The following is a 15325-nucleotide window of genomic DNA, read 5'->3' as shown; positions in this document are numbered from 1 at the left end:
AACCTTCCACATTTGTGTAGCAAAACTCAGAGCTTATGCAAAACTGACATCCACTCTTTGTAGCTGTGAGTGTATGTTCAATGAACTATTTTTAGTCTGTAAATACATGCTATAGGTCTTGATGATTTATTTTGCTGTGGTTTAGGTTTTGCTGCTGGTCTTAGGATTTTTTTAAAATTCTCATTAAGGTATTACAAATCCCTGATTATTTTCCCACATTCCTAATGAAATAGATCATGTTTATTTGGTGGAGTGGGGTTCATTGCATGGTTGACTTAGCCAGAGAAACAGAAAAGAGAAGAAGCGATTAATTCTTCTAGGCGTAGAATTGTACATTTTATGCAACTTTCATGAAAATAAAGGGAAGATAATTTACCCAGTGATTGATTATCAGTACATACTCTTCATGTATTAAAGGGCAGAAAAATCCAAAAAGCAAAACACCTGAAAACATTCACTTCTATAATGAAAATGGAATTTTTTTACCTTCACAGATTTGGGCTCTTAGCTCTTCACTTATGTCCTCCAGAGCTGTGAAATCCTCAGCATAGAAGAGATGTTTATATGATGGCTCAGAAGCAATTTCCAGCAGTTCTTCCTCAATTGCTTTTCCTATTCCAATGGCATAGATGATTATACCTGGATTCAAAAGAAATTGCACATACTTATTATTTCAGCAGTTCTAACTCTAAGCACTTGTTCGTCCATGAAAGGAAAATAAGAGAGACAGGGAGAGCCCAAGAAATGTATGTTATATATAACTTTAAAATCAGTGAAGAGGCTTAATATGTTGTAATTACTGGGAGATTTGCAGAAGCTCTCTTGTTTGCTGTAATTTGACATACAGTTTTTGTGTTAGAGAGATGACACTTGCCTGGCCACTACTGATAGTAAATGGTCCCAGAAAGAGTATTACAAACAATCCAAGAGAATCACACAGTTCAGCCTCACAACTGCACTGCAAGTCCCTGGTTTGTGTGTGTCTGTAGGGTATATGCAATGCAGGGTTGATGGGAAAACATGTTACATATTAGCAAATGGGGCAGAATCCTGAAAGATGGCAGTAATTTTTCAGAAAAATACCTAAGTGCTTCATTGAAATCCTCAGAGCACAATGAGGCTTGATTCTTGCTCTCTGAGGGGCACTAACAGGCTGGAAGGCCCTCACAGGAGGGTAAGAATGGGAAAACAGAAATTTATGGGGCTAGGAAAGAAAAAGCCTTACAACAGGGATGCTCAGGACAAGTATTTCCACAGCAGAGGTGCTAGGGAGAAGGTAAATGAGGATGTGTAATTTTCTTAACTCTGGAAGCAGGGAAGGAGGGGGTGATTCAGAGCCCTCTCACCAGATAGATTTTAAACAAGCAATAACTACAAAACATGGAGATCTTCAATAATCTCGTTATGTTTTTATGCTCATGAGCATATGGTCTGATAGAGCATTTCTCTTTATATCAGTTCTGGATTAGAAAGTGCCCACAACAAGTACTGATTTTGTGATTCATAGTACAGCTAGGAGCTTCATAGGTTTGATATCTTTATTTAACATGAGGTGATAACTGCTGCACACTCACTGAATTGCAACTTTTAACCTTTCTGCTGAAGAATCACGGGTCTGATAATACCACAAAGTATGCATTTTCCAAGTTTTAAACTTTTAATGTATCTCCTTACTTTTCTTCATTAATCTGCCTACCACTGCACTTTATCCAGGAAAGGAAATTGTCCACCAGAAGCTAATTCAATTTAATGAATGCACCAGTCATGCTGAAGTTATTGCTATTTAAAGACTTGGGGATATCAGTGATAAAGTTATTCAAGGTCCATTTCATATTGAGCATTACTCTATTGGTTATGCTGTAATTACACAGAGGGTGGGTTTGGCTTGTAGCATTGCAGAGTCAGTGTCAGCAGTCCAGAGCTGAGGTTTCATTCAGCAAGTAAGGAAGTTGGTTTGTACTTCTTTCCTTCTGTAAATCCTCATGTAGGTTCATCTCACTAGCAAGCCTGTAAATGTTTGGGGGTTTTAAAGTTATTTTAAAATCACTTTATCTTTCTTTGGAATGCCACTCTTGTTAGCCCATGCCCTTCTCATATCCTTGGGTGGTTTCCCCTTTTCTCCTTATGGAGAGGTATTGATCCTGATCAGTGCTCTACTAATCATGTATCCAATTCTGATTAATATGTCAAATCAATAAAACAAGCACAGAAAAAAAGATGTGCAAAATCTTTTGAAGTCTGGCTATTTTCTCTGTGTTGTGGCCTATCAGCCATGGTTCTTAAAGCAGTTTCTCATAAAATTAAAAAAAAAGATTTAGCAAAAAAAAAAGAGATTGTTTATTTTCTTGACAAGTTTTGAAAATTTTCAGTTCACTCTGCTAAACAGATGAAAAGATTCTGATTTGTGGCACAGGTGTTCTAAAGGATGGATGTCTGCCCAAACATATTAGAAATTAGAAACTAAAATCACCAGTTTTCAGTCACATTTTAGCATATAGGTATATAGAAACAGTAAGATAGACAACACTACAGTTATATTCTTTCCAAAAGAGTCATCTTCCTTCCAGAACACCATTAGTGCTATAAAACTGGTTAAAAATAAAAAGAATATACCCTATAAACATAAATATAGCTAATCATTACCATAGTATTTTTCACAAGAATAGATTGCTGTATTTTGAAGAGACAGCTTGGGGTTTCTTTTCTTGTTTTCCTAAAATTTTTGATGAAGTTCCCGGTGTTCCCATGTCTGTGTATCTAATGTCTACCCTTAGAGGATGCACTCAGGGATGCCAGGTGGGTGGCACCACTACCTGTGGTGAGGCATTCCCCAAGAGCCCTGCTGTGGGGAGGATGCACATGCCTGGCAGCAAAGGCCCTTGTGAACACAAAGATCTGATGGGCAGGACAGCGGCCACTGTCACTGTACTGGCCACGCTGCTTTGGCAAGCACTCTCTTCGTTAGACATCCAAACTGTTACTACATCTTATTCCTAACAATATTTGCCTTTTAGAATGAGACAATAAAAGCATTGACACCAAACTTGCACTTACCACGTTGCTTTGCTCTGGTAGCCCACTCAGACACTTCATCCTGGGCCCGCCCATCCGTAAACACAATGGAGATTCGAGGCACGTTTGCTGAGAATGGTCTTGCTCCTTCTGTCTCTGTGAAGCTTCTCTCAGACATTTGCCTCAGTGCCAGTCCTGTCATGGAACCTCTGCCCATGTATTTCATTTGTGACACAGCTTTCTTCATGTCTTTGGCTGAGCTGAACTGCTTTAATGTAAACTCTGTACGAACCTCAGTGGAATACTGAAGCAAACCAACTCGAGCAGCTTTGGGTGAAATCTCAAGTGTGTCCAAGATTCCTGAGACAAATTGTTTTACAATTTCAAAATTATCCTCTCCAAGACTTTTTGATCCATCTATCACAAACACCAGGTCAATTGGGCCTTCAGTGCATCCTGTGAAAAGAGCAACAGAGTGTACAGATCAAGAAAAAAGTCCACAAGATTGGGAAAGGGATCTGGATACCCTGGCAAAAATTCAGGGATCATTTAAAGTACCCTGTTCCTGGCTCATCTTATTGTGCCAATGTGTCTGAAGATGTTGTGTACAGTCTGTCTCAAAAGCTAAGAGTAGGTCAATGACTAAGAATTTAACAAAATTATAACCACAGCAAATATTTACTGAGACATATTCTGCTTTGCAGAATACTACACCTGTTAAAAATGCTTCAACAATCAGTAAATATTTAGAATTTCTCTTTAGTGGAGAGAACTGAAGAACATAGACAGAGTTGCCATCATTTTCTTCCAGAGATAAGCCTGTATACTAAGCTTGCATTTGTCAAATTTGTCAGCACTAAGAGACATGGAAGAGAATCACTGAAGCTGCATTAGTGTTACAGGCGTTACAACTATACAACACTACTACTAGTGTTACAACTATTTAACTATTGAGAGAATCAGAATTGTCAAGATAAGGGGGTTTTTGCTTGTAAGTGTCTACCAATTTTGTAATTAGAAGACCTATGTATTGCTGCTGTATTTCTGGTTGACCCATTAGAGCTGGGAGTTCGTCAGAAGACAGGCAAATTTGTAAAATTTGTATTTCTCATACTTTTTGGCATATGCAGATGCAAAAATCAAAGTAGTTTGTAGGGCATCAATAACAAGGTTAGGGATTTTAGAGATTGGAGAATGTCTTCCAAGCTTCAGACTGCTTCTGCCAGGTGAGTTGTCTTGTTTTGTTTTGTTTTGTTTTGTTTTGTTTTAAATTCTGGAGAGGAATTGCCTTCAGCAGGCAGAGATTAGTGTGCTCTGTGCAAAGGCCAGCTGTAGGGCTCCAATTGGAGCTAGTTCCTATTGGATCAATGTATCTTCCAGGGAAAATATGCCATACTAAGGAATGTAAGATTTGCTTCTTAGTCTGGACCAAATAAACTTTGACCTCCACTCACCTCTGATCTTTGTACAGGCAGAATGTTGTAAGCACTACACAAAAGAGAATTATTCAGCAGAAATTACTCTGTAGAAATTACTGGAGATGTTTGTTACCAAGTCAAAGTACAAATAACGGATTTTCAGCTTTAAAGCCTGGACTTCTATTCTTAGGAAATATCTATTTTAATACTGCTCAAGAATTCCTTTCTACAGTCATCTGAGAAAAAGACACCTCACATGTACTAAGGTGATGAAAATGCAATTAATGTACATATCAGAACCACCTCAATACCACTGCATAAGTCAAGAAAGGGCAGCATGGTGCATGGTGTCAGTTAGGATCGAGAACAGCCACAACTTGTTACTGTTCTAATCACAGTCTCCTCAACTAAGGCATCCATTTTTGGCAGAATAAATGTTTTTACTGAATTCCAGTAGAACTTCTCCTCCAAGTATTAAGAGATGATGAGATAAATTCATGTTATGTTGGAAGATAAGCAAATAAAATTAATTTAAAATATAGTACATATTTAAAATATAGTACATAAAGATAAAACACCCACAGTATATGGACCTGATTAAAATGGACATTCCTTGGTAATAAGATTCCTTTTTGGCTTTTCCCTGATGTTTCAAAAGAATTATTATTGTACTAAAACAACTCTTCCAATTTGATAGATTTTTGTTTAGGAGAGCATCAAGTTAATTGTTTGAGACATTTTCTGCCACACACATATGCCCTGGGCTTTCAAATATTATATCATGTTTGAAATGAGAGGCTGTGGCAGTATTCAAAGCCAAGCTATATTTGGTTTGGAGACACCTGGTCTAGTAGAAGGTGCCCTTGCCATCAGCAGGGAGATTGAACTAAGTGATCTTTAATAAGGTTCCTCCAACCCAGACCATTCTATGATTCTATAATTTTTTTGAAGGGAGGTAAATTAATTTTAGAAATAAAAGAAACAAATGCTTTCTAAATAAAATATACTTACTTCTGCATGTTTTCTGGTCCTCTTTTAGTACATACCCCTCCTGGCATTTGCAGATATAAGAATCACCATTATTAACACAAGCATATTCACAACCATGGTCAACTGATTTACAGACATCTTTACCTAGGAAAAATGGAAGTATTTATCTGTATTCTATTGAACATTTTATAAATCCAAAGACCCCAAACATGATATCTGAAGAACATATGACAAAGGAGTACAATATCTTTGTTTATTTATGTAGCAATGCCAGAGAAGAGGGGCTGACAGATACCATGAGTTACTTACTTTGACATGTCCTCCCATCTTGTCTCAGGACAAAGCCCTCATGGCACTGACAGCTGTATGAGTTGTTAGTATTAATGCACACATGTTCACAGCCATGGTCAATGGATTTACACAGGTCTTTATCTGAGAATTGTTAAGAGAATCCTCTTATTAGACTATTTCTCTAATACAAAACTGTTTGAACAAGCTTTGAGTGAAAGTAAGGCTGTTTTTTCTTTTAATACTGAAAAACATATTCCCCATAGAAGTTTCAGCTACTCACTCCTGCATGTTTTCCTGTCTCGCCTCAATATAAATCCCTTGTGACACTGACACATGTATGAATCTCCAGTTGGAACACAGACATGTTCACAACCATGGGTGACTGTTTTGCAGACATTTTTACCTTGGAATAATGAAAATTGTATTTAGCACAGTTAGCTAAGTAAATAAATTTCACAAAATATAAAAAATTTGGCTATGATTTGCTATGAAGGAGCTCACATTAAGCTGATTCTATAATAAAGACACAAATGACACACTATGTTGCATAGTGTGTTTCATTAACAGATCAGGAAGTACAAAACAAGATTAAATAACTTACTCCTGCAAGTTTTTCCATCTTCTCTCAATATGAAGTCTTCATGACACTTGCAGATATAGGAATCACCAGTATTAACACAAATATGGTCACAGCTGTGGTCGACTGAGTTGCAAACATCTTTATCTGAGAAAAGTGGATGGGGTTTGTGAGGTGAGGCTTGTTAGGTAGAGACAGTATCTTTTTTAAACCAACCCAAATAGTTGGAAATCACAAACATACATGTGTGCACTCACACCCACAACACTTGAAGGCCTCAAATAAAAACATACTTTTATAGCTCAGGCTACTCACATCTACATGTCTTGCCATCTTCCTTCAGTATGAATTCTTCATGACACTGGCAGATGTAGGAATCCTCAGTATTCACACAAACTTGTTCACAGCCATGGTCAACTGAGTTGCAAATGTCCTTGTCTGCAAACAGGAGAGTTGGTAGTCAGCACACATCAGCAGAGGCCTTCATTACTGAATGTGTAATTCATCCAATTAAGTTCCTGTGTTGCTTACTTCTGCAGGTTTTCCCATCTTCTCTCAGTAGGAACCCATCATGGCATTTGCAGGTATATGAATCACCAGAATTAACACAAACATGTTCACAGCCATGGTTGACTGATTTGCAAAGATCTTTATCTGAAAACAGATGACAGCTTTTGCTGGTTAGCCCATTTCTACACGAGCATGAGCTGCAGATAAAGAGTATGTTGAGTAATATCAGACTACTTACTTCTGCAAGTTTTTCCATCTTCTCTTAGCTGGAATCCCTCCTGGCACTTACAAACAAATGAATCACCAGCACTAGCACACACATGTTCACAGCCATGGTTGACTGATTTGCAAATATCCTTGCCTGGGAATAGTTAGATAATATTTACGTGGCTTGTTAGTTAAATTATTTTTTTAAATAAATACAACAACTAGGGGATCAATCCCATGAGCAAAAAGAGATGGAAGCTTGCAAACTGAAAGCAAATTTCTCTCTCACTAGTTAAATGATGGACATCTTAGCTTACATTGAGTATCTATTCTTTATCATCTGACCAGAACTTCATGGTTTGGATGACCTCCAACTGAAAATAAACCATTTTAGGATTAATCTGACTAGATTAAAGAGGAGGAGTTTACATTAAGAGCACCAAGAGTGAAAGGGGGGAATAATTTAGTACAGTCATTTAGCATAAATCCATACTGGTAAAAACAAAACAAAGAAAAACACCACAGGACATGATTTAACCATAAGTCTTGACATCCTTATATCAGTGCCAAGAGTCTGTGTAAACAAAACCTGAAAGAACAGGAACTACTTATATAAGACAATAAACAAAATCTAACTGGATTGCTGAAAATTGATGCGTGGACTTGTATGACTGCAATGTTAAACCACTTGGTTAAAACCTCTTCAAAAAGGGTAGATGGGGAGAAAGTGCAGAAGAAAGTGGAGCCATCTATCAGCATTCCCTTTTTCTTCTTCATGCCACACAAAAAAAATATCAGTTTCTAATGGAGAACTACCTTTACACAAAAAGTGGCCTCCTGAGAGCCAAGTTCAATTTGACTCTTGAGGTTTGTGTCTTTAGAAGAACTTCAACCTGAGGCAAATTTCTTGGGGTTTCCTGCTACCAAAAGAAAAATTCCAAAAGCTACTACATAAGACAATATTCTAACTCAAAAATAATTATATTTAAGACATGGCAATCTAAACAAGGTCTGGTCATAGTGGGTAAGGGAGAAATTACAACGTAAGTAAAAATTAGCATCTGCTTATACACAGCTGTGCACAACTCAGAAACATTTGTTTATAAACAGAATAAAATACAGATCAGCAGCAGACATGGCTATTACTTCAGAAGGATAAATTTTACATAGCTGAAAGTAAGCATGAGCCAGACTATGTTGGGATGCAAGAGGGAAATAATAATAGTAATAAAAACTATCAATGATTGCACTATTTAAGGTTATTTTACTAGACACCCCCAAAAAATGTAGTCTCATAATCTAAAAAGAATGCCAGGCTAGTTTAAAAATCTAGAAATTGAAGTTGAAAACAGCTATAAGATTTGAAAAATGACTGAAAGAAAGGAACATTCACAGTATTTACAGAATGGGAAAAAAGTAGGAATTTGAAACACTGAAATAATAAGATGAAGGAGAAGGGGGTGAATGGTCAACCAAATAAAGGGTAGTATGAGTACATTATTTAGATACTATAAGGAACAAAAAGCATTTTAACAATGCATTATTAATTAATGGACAGAAAAGTAGAACTGCCAATCTTCATGCAGAAATATTAAACACTTTGGTGTATTCAGATCTGAACCTATGAAATAGATTACTGATGACCTTGTTGGAGTGAAGAGTTTCACTCTGTGTGAAGTAGGTGACACAGCATCTACCTAACAAACACACACACACACACACACACACACACACACACACACACTTTTGAATAAGAAACTCCAGATAACTTGCAGCAGAGAGTTGCAAAAGACGTTTCTGAAGAATATCATTGATGCTTAATGTTAATTTTCAGGAACTCCTAGAACTCTGAGGAAGCCCCAAAACACTGAGTTGTCTCCATTCTCAGTGTATGTATACACACTGAAAAAGCAGTATGGTTGCATATGGTTTAAAAAGATGAGTAGTTCACTGTAAGCCTGCCAGATTAACATTTATCTGAATTAAAATAATGCAACAGATAATGTGGAACTTGAGTCAGAGTAAAATCAAAGAAAGAGGACTAATATCAATCAATTTGGTGTTATGAAAAAATTAATCCTGGAAAAACTAAATAAATGTCTTTCTTAATTGATGATGAGTCTGGTTTTCAAAGTTTATGCTGTTCATACAATGGAGCATTCAAAATGGCAGCAGTCTTGGTATTCTTTTGATTAAAGAAACAGACTACACAATCAACATTATATGGATTAACACTGGCTAGAAAGGGCAACAGAACCGATTAAAAATGAGTAACCTTCAAGTAACTTTCTTTCCAAGAATTTGCTTTGCTTCTCTACTACTTAACATTTTTATGGACAGCCCAGAATAAGACATATAATAATCACTAATAAAGTTTGTAGATTACTCCACTTCTGAGAGAATAGCAAATGAATATACAGCAGCTGCTGATATAAGGTAACATGAATCTTTGTGGATAACATCAAATCATATGTATTTTAAAACAGCCAGAATGAAGGATATACATTCAGAAACAAGGAATGAAGGCTGTACTTACAGCCTTAAGGACATGGGGCACCTGTAATACTGTGAATCTTAAATAACTTCTGATCATGGTAGATAACTAATTGAACATGAGTACTAGCAGAATATTTTGGTCAGAGACTAACACTGTCTTTTGCCAAAAAAAAAAAGATTAAACAAAAGATAAATTATTTTTAAAATGATAGGAAGATTCAAATAAGAATTAGATGGGTTATTGTTCCTCTGCTGTGGATCCTGCTGAGTCTCCTATTAGAAGACTTTCTTTCACTGTGGTGCATTCACAAGGATACTGATAAACAGCAGAGGTTTTAGGGGAGCAAGAAGAGAGTTATAAAAAGATTAGAAGACATAAAAAGCCTGAAGGAGTTTAATTTGCTTATAATTTACAAAAGAAAAAACATGCTAAGAGGTTACAGAACAAGTCATGATCTGCATGAATACAGACAGAAGAACACAGTACAGTAAAATGTAGCAACATCCTATGCTCAAGATTAAAACTCAATATACTTAATTTGGAAATGAAGTTCACATTTTAAAACCTACATTCAAACCTTAAAATGGTCTTATTTTTCTGAAATGTAGCTTTAGTTCAAACAATCCTTAATTCATACAAGTCTTATGATCTATAGATAAAAATATTCCATTCTGGCTACTATGAACCAGTGAATAATATTCTAGCAAGACAAAAAATACATTTCTTCTTTTATTAATAAACTGCTTACTTCGGCATGTTTTCCCATCTTGCCTTAGTATGAATCCATCATGGCATTGGCAAGTGTATGAATCATCATTATTAACACAAAGGTGTTCACAGCCATGACTGACTGATTTGCAGATGTCTTTATCTAGAAATAATTTAGAATTTATTTACTACAGTTTAATGAGTAAGAACATTTCCAAAACTTTAAAGACTAACAGTAGTAAACTCCTAGTAAACAAAGAATTTATTCTCCTTTCTGCAAGGAAAAATCTCCTATAAGAACAACTGCCTCTAAATAATATGTTTTTTATGTAGATATCTGAATATAATAAATATAGTAACATTAAAATAACTTACTTTTACATGTTTTCTTATCATCCCTCAATACAAAACCCTCATAGCACTGGCAAAGGTATGAACTATCAGTATTCACACAAATATGCTCACAGCCATGGTCAACAGAATTGCAAACATCTTTATCTGTTAAAAAATAAGATTTCCATATTTAAAATATATCTCCAAATGTGCAGATTATAAAGAAAATCTACTAAAGAGAAGGAAACTTACTTCTGCATGTTCTTCCATCTTCCCTCAGTGCAAATCCCTCATAACACTGGCAGATGTAGGACTCATCAGCATTAACACAAACATGTTCACAGCCATGGTGAACTGAACTGCAAATGTCTTTATCTGAGAACAGTTGATGATATTTGGTTAAAGAACATCTACAGCAAATGGATCATATTTTCTGTTTCCAGTCTGTTAGCTGATCTATTAAAAACACTATTTTTGTCCACAGAGTCTCTTACAGTCATTTGGACAGTCTAAATGTATAAATATATAAATTCTATTCCTATATTATACATATGAAGACTACTCCTTTATTATGACAGTAAACTCTTGTATTTGTTTGAATGCTTCTCAGATGTACATACTGTAAATAAAATTCTATGAGTAATTGTCAGAGTACTTACTTCTGCATGTTTTCCCATCTTCTCTCAGCAGAAAACCCTCATGACACTTGCAAACATAGGAGTCATCTTCATTAACACAAATATGCTCACAGCCATGGCTGACTGATCTGCAGATGTCCTCTCCTGGGAATGATTGATATAAATGTAGGTTTTGAATGAAAACATGTTAGAGAATATAGCTGTCGAAAGGAAGTTTGTTGCTTCTTTTCCAGTAGGAAGTAAAAAATACCCCTTTCCTTCCTTGTACATGCAAAAGTGTTCAACAGATACCAGTCACTCACTTCTGCAGGTCTTGCCATCTTCTCTCAGTTCAAATCCCTCACGACACTTGCAGACGTAGGAATTGTCAGCATTAACACAAATGTGCTCACAGCCATGGTTGACTGATTTGCAGACATTTTTACCTGGAAATAATTTAATATATAAAAATTCTGTCTGTTAAGGGTAGTATGTTCAAAGTTAACTTGCTTTTAGTGTATCCTAACTTTTTGAGACAGGCAGAATCTGTCTCTGCACAGAATAACAAAAGAGGGTGATGTTGTGAAACAGCAGCTAAGAATAACAAGCTTTCAATTAATCATGGTAATACCTGGATGCCTTTACTTTTTTTCTGTAAACATTTTTAAACAGCAAATGTTGACATTAGATATTATGGGGATTGCAGTAAGAAAATACTGAATGCCTGTGAGTTTTTCTGAAATTTATCCATGATTCTTCTTTGATCACTTGGTGACTTATGCTATAAAAGTTTAGAAAAATTATTTTTTTCCTTGATATCTGACACTCATAACTGTGTAATATAGCCAAATTTGTAACCCAATTATGATATTTCTGTTGCAATAATCTTTATCCTATTTTGGACAAATGAACTTTCCATTAATAGTGTTGCAAGCTTCATGCTGGATAAGACTTTATAAACATTATATATTTTTGCCTTGAAATTTTAGAAGAAAATCACAGTTGTCCCAGCTCTGGATAGTTTTGGACCCACAACTGTCTAATTTCAGGGCTACTTTTTAAATATCACTGATGTTTAGGATGCGATTCAGGTGCCTAAAAGTATGCATTCAGTACCATTTTAGGTGCCTCAGCATATTCAAGATATCACCATACTGCTGGCAAATGTGACACCAAAGGGGAAATATGACCTCTAGAAATCCTTGAACATTTAGGCAATCCAATCCTACCTTACAGATTTCTTCTCTGTGTGCAATATTAGACTCTGAGTTGCTGAATAATAACTTACGTTTACACGTTTTCCCATCGTTACGGAGCCTGTATCCTTCGAAACACTGACAAGTATAAGATCTGTCACCATTCACACACAAATGTTCACAGCCATGATCACTTAGAGCACAATGGTCAACTCCTGCAGGAGCATTCAAAGTTATTTAAAAATTTAACCAATAATGACTCAATTACTTTTCATCTCTAGTGTTTGCTTTCCATATAATCAAGTAAATATAAATACATTGAACTGCTTAAACAGTAATTCAGTTTCTCATCTGATTATAAAGCTTCAATAAAATGTAAGAGGTCCTAGCGAGGTCCTACTTTTCATTTTTTACTTCAAGCAGAGTTGAGAACTCATACTTTTCTGTGTTTAATGTAACTAAACGGAGTCCATATCTGGATTGGATTAAAGTGGATTAAAAAACCAAAATACTTTGGCAATGATTTTATATAAGACACTGGCAAAGACATAAAAGCTACCTTGTAAACATTCTTTAAATAGTCTCTAAATGGCCTGAAGTGAAGGTGGCAGTCCCCAGAACCCACTTGTGGACCTGACCCAGTTCCTGTGGCAGCAAGAAGAAAACCTCTCAGATATCAGTGGGATTTGGCTTGGACTATTCAGGATTTTACAAAGAATTGCAAATGACAAGTACTGTCAAATATGGTCTACTTTTCATCTCAAATTTCCCAAGTGTTTCTTCTCTGTCACATAAGGACATAGGGCTCCTGAGACTTTGCAAGCAGGACTGGATACTGTCTATTGGCTACACACATTTATTTTTTTGTAATGAATTCTTGAGTACAGATTTGGTTACCATTCAGGTGTTCCCATAGCTTTCTTAAGATCCTTGAGTCAGTTCATATAACACTAGCTTGTCCCAGATGTTTTCTCACTAGGACTGGTGTATGTTAAATGCTAATCCCTTCCTTTCAACTTACCATTCAGGAAATTGCAAAGTGCCAAAACTCTGTTCATGGTCCCTAAAAATGTTCATGGGGTTTCAACCTCTCATCTAGAGCTCAGGAATAGGACAAATCTTTCCTAAATATGTATGAGGACAGGGGTATGAGAAGAGGAGCTATTCAAAAAAGCTCAGTTTCATTGCACTCAGCACCATTTTCATACAACCATAGAATATCCTGATTTGGGAGGGACTTGCTAGGACCAATCCAAGTCCTACTACTGGCCTTGCACAGGACACCCCCAAAACTCACACCATCTGCCTGAGAATGTTGTCCAAATGCTTCTTGTACTCTGCTGCTGATAGGTTTCCAAGTACAGCCTGGAGGAAAATAACTCAGGAATGAAAAATAATCCCATGTTACTAGGAAGGAAAATGGATTTTCCGTTTGCAAGTTGATAAATCTCCATTATTTGGCTGTTTCTAAATTTTCAGTGGTACTAGAGATAAATACCTAAAAAAATTGTTTTTAGTAGACCCTATTGTTGTTACATGTATACTAATCATACTTTTGTGTTACTGTCTGCCCTTTTCTAAAGAGCTGCAGTGGCAGACAGAAGCAAAGTCTGTCAAGGTATTGGATGGGGCTAAAGAGGTTTGTATGAAGACAAACACAGGGATAAATACGAAGGCAAATTGCCTTTGTTGCTTTGCCTCACTTCTCTCTAGATATTTTTTGTGACTGAGGACTTGCAGTTTGACTTCTCTTAAAACTTTCTGCCTGAGAGCAAGAAAAAGGGTGAACTCTCGAGCTGCTCCAGAACTCCACAAGCTTGAAAGATAACATACCTCCAAAATCTGGAAAAAGTGGACAGAACACTCTCACCAACGAGGTCCATAAAAAGTCAAGAGGTAAAATGCACTCATATTGTTCTTTTTTTTGGCACTTTCAATACATTATTTTTCCAGTTAAGGAGGCCATTCAACTGTTTGTGAAATTGTATAAATTCTCAATGATAATTTGATTTATGAAGAGTGGAGAGCTGCTAGGACAACTGCTCACTTTTTAAGGGTTCCCATGCTAAATGTAAAGCTCAGTGTGGGGCTCTCAGTTCTCCTCCTGCCCCAGGTAAGGTGGGGCACTTTGCCTTGGGGATGCTGCTGTCCAGATGACCTGTCAGATACATTTGTCATGTGACTGAAAAACTATCCTCAAACCAGGGGATGAATATGTCTCCCAAAACTTTTCTAAATATATCAGAACTAACAGTCATCTTCAAAAATATTCTTTCCTAAATAATTTTTCTGTTTCTGCTTTCAAATAATTACTAAAGTATTACGAAATGCAGACAGTAAGAATAAATTGAAGGCGAGTCTTTTTCCCTGTACGAAACCAAAATCCTTTCCCAAGGGAGTTGAAGTAAAGGATGTTCTCACAAGACTCACGTGAGCAGGTTTTTAGGTCCTCATTGATGACAAATCCTTCAGAGCACTGACAGACATAGGAGTCACCTGTATTTAGGCACAGTTGCTCGCAGCCATGGTTGCTTTCAACACAGTGGTCCACTCCTATTGATTTGTGTTAATGATTGAAAAAATCACATTGGTGTCTTCGATACATAAACTATGACACTGCAGTTAGTACATGATGCCTTTGCAGAGCAAGGCAAAAAGATTAGTACAGCTTTTTATTTATGCCAGTATCCCCACCTACTTGAGTAACCTGAGTTAATTAACAACACCTAAGTGAAATTATTAAAACAACCCCACTTGGCATATAGCAAACTTGGTGAAATGCAGATTTCCTTTGCCAAACATCACAATGTGATTGAACTAACAAAAAGTGGAGAGAAGGGAGAATCCTGAAGCCCAGTCTGGTCTCACCCACAGAATCATGCTTTCCTTCTTTAAAAAGCATTCTGTTCACCCTTAAATTTTCACAGCAAATATGGGTATTAGCAATTTTTGAAATAGAAATTATGGCT

The 15325-nt window shown here is 36.4% G+C and overlaps 1 protein-coding gene across 1 annotated transcript in view; it reads right to left on the bottom strand.

Moving 5' to 3' along the window:
- The window catches only part of MATN2 (matrilin 2), a 58430-nt gene that overhangs the window by 7300 nt on the left and 35805 nt on the right, over positions 1 to 15325 (bottom strand). The window contains exons 5-7 of the mRNA XM_054287658.1: positions 5442 to 5564; positions 3055 to 3468; positions 487 to 639 (exon numbers count right to left, since the gene is read on the bottom strand). Coding sequence (XP_054143633.1) covers positions 487 to 639; positions 3055 to 3468; positions 5442 to 5564 — 690 coding nt within the window. The remainder of the gene's footprint in view (positions 1 to 486; positions 640 to 3054; positions 3469 to 5441; positions 5565 to 15325) is intronic.

The sequence above is a fragment of the Melozone crissalis genome, unplaced genomic scaffold, assembly GCF_028551555.1.
Source record: "Melozone crissalis strain CALT ecotype California unplaced genomic scaffold, PUWL_Pcris_2 ptg000002l_1, whole genome shotgun sequence".
Classification (NCBI taxonomy): Eukaryota; Metazoa; Chordata; class Aves; order Passeriformes; family Passerellidae; genus Melozone; species Melozone crissalis.
The sequence above is the reverse complement of the archived record's forward strand: the minus strand, read 5'-3'. Positions and strand labels throughout refer to the sequence as shown.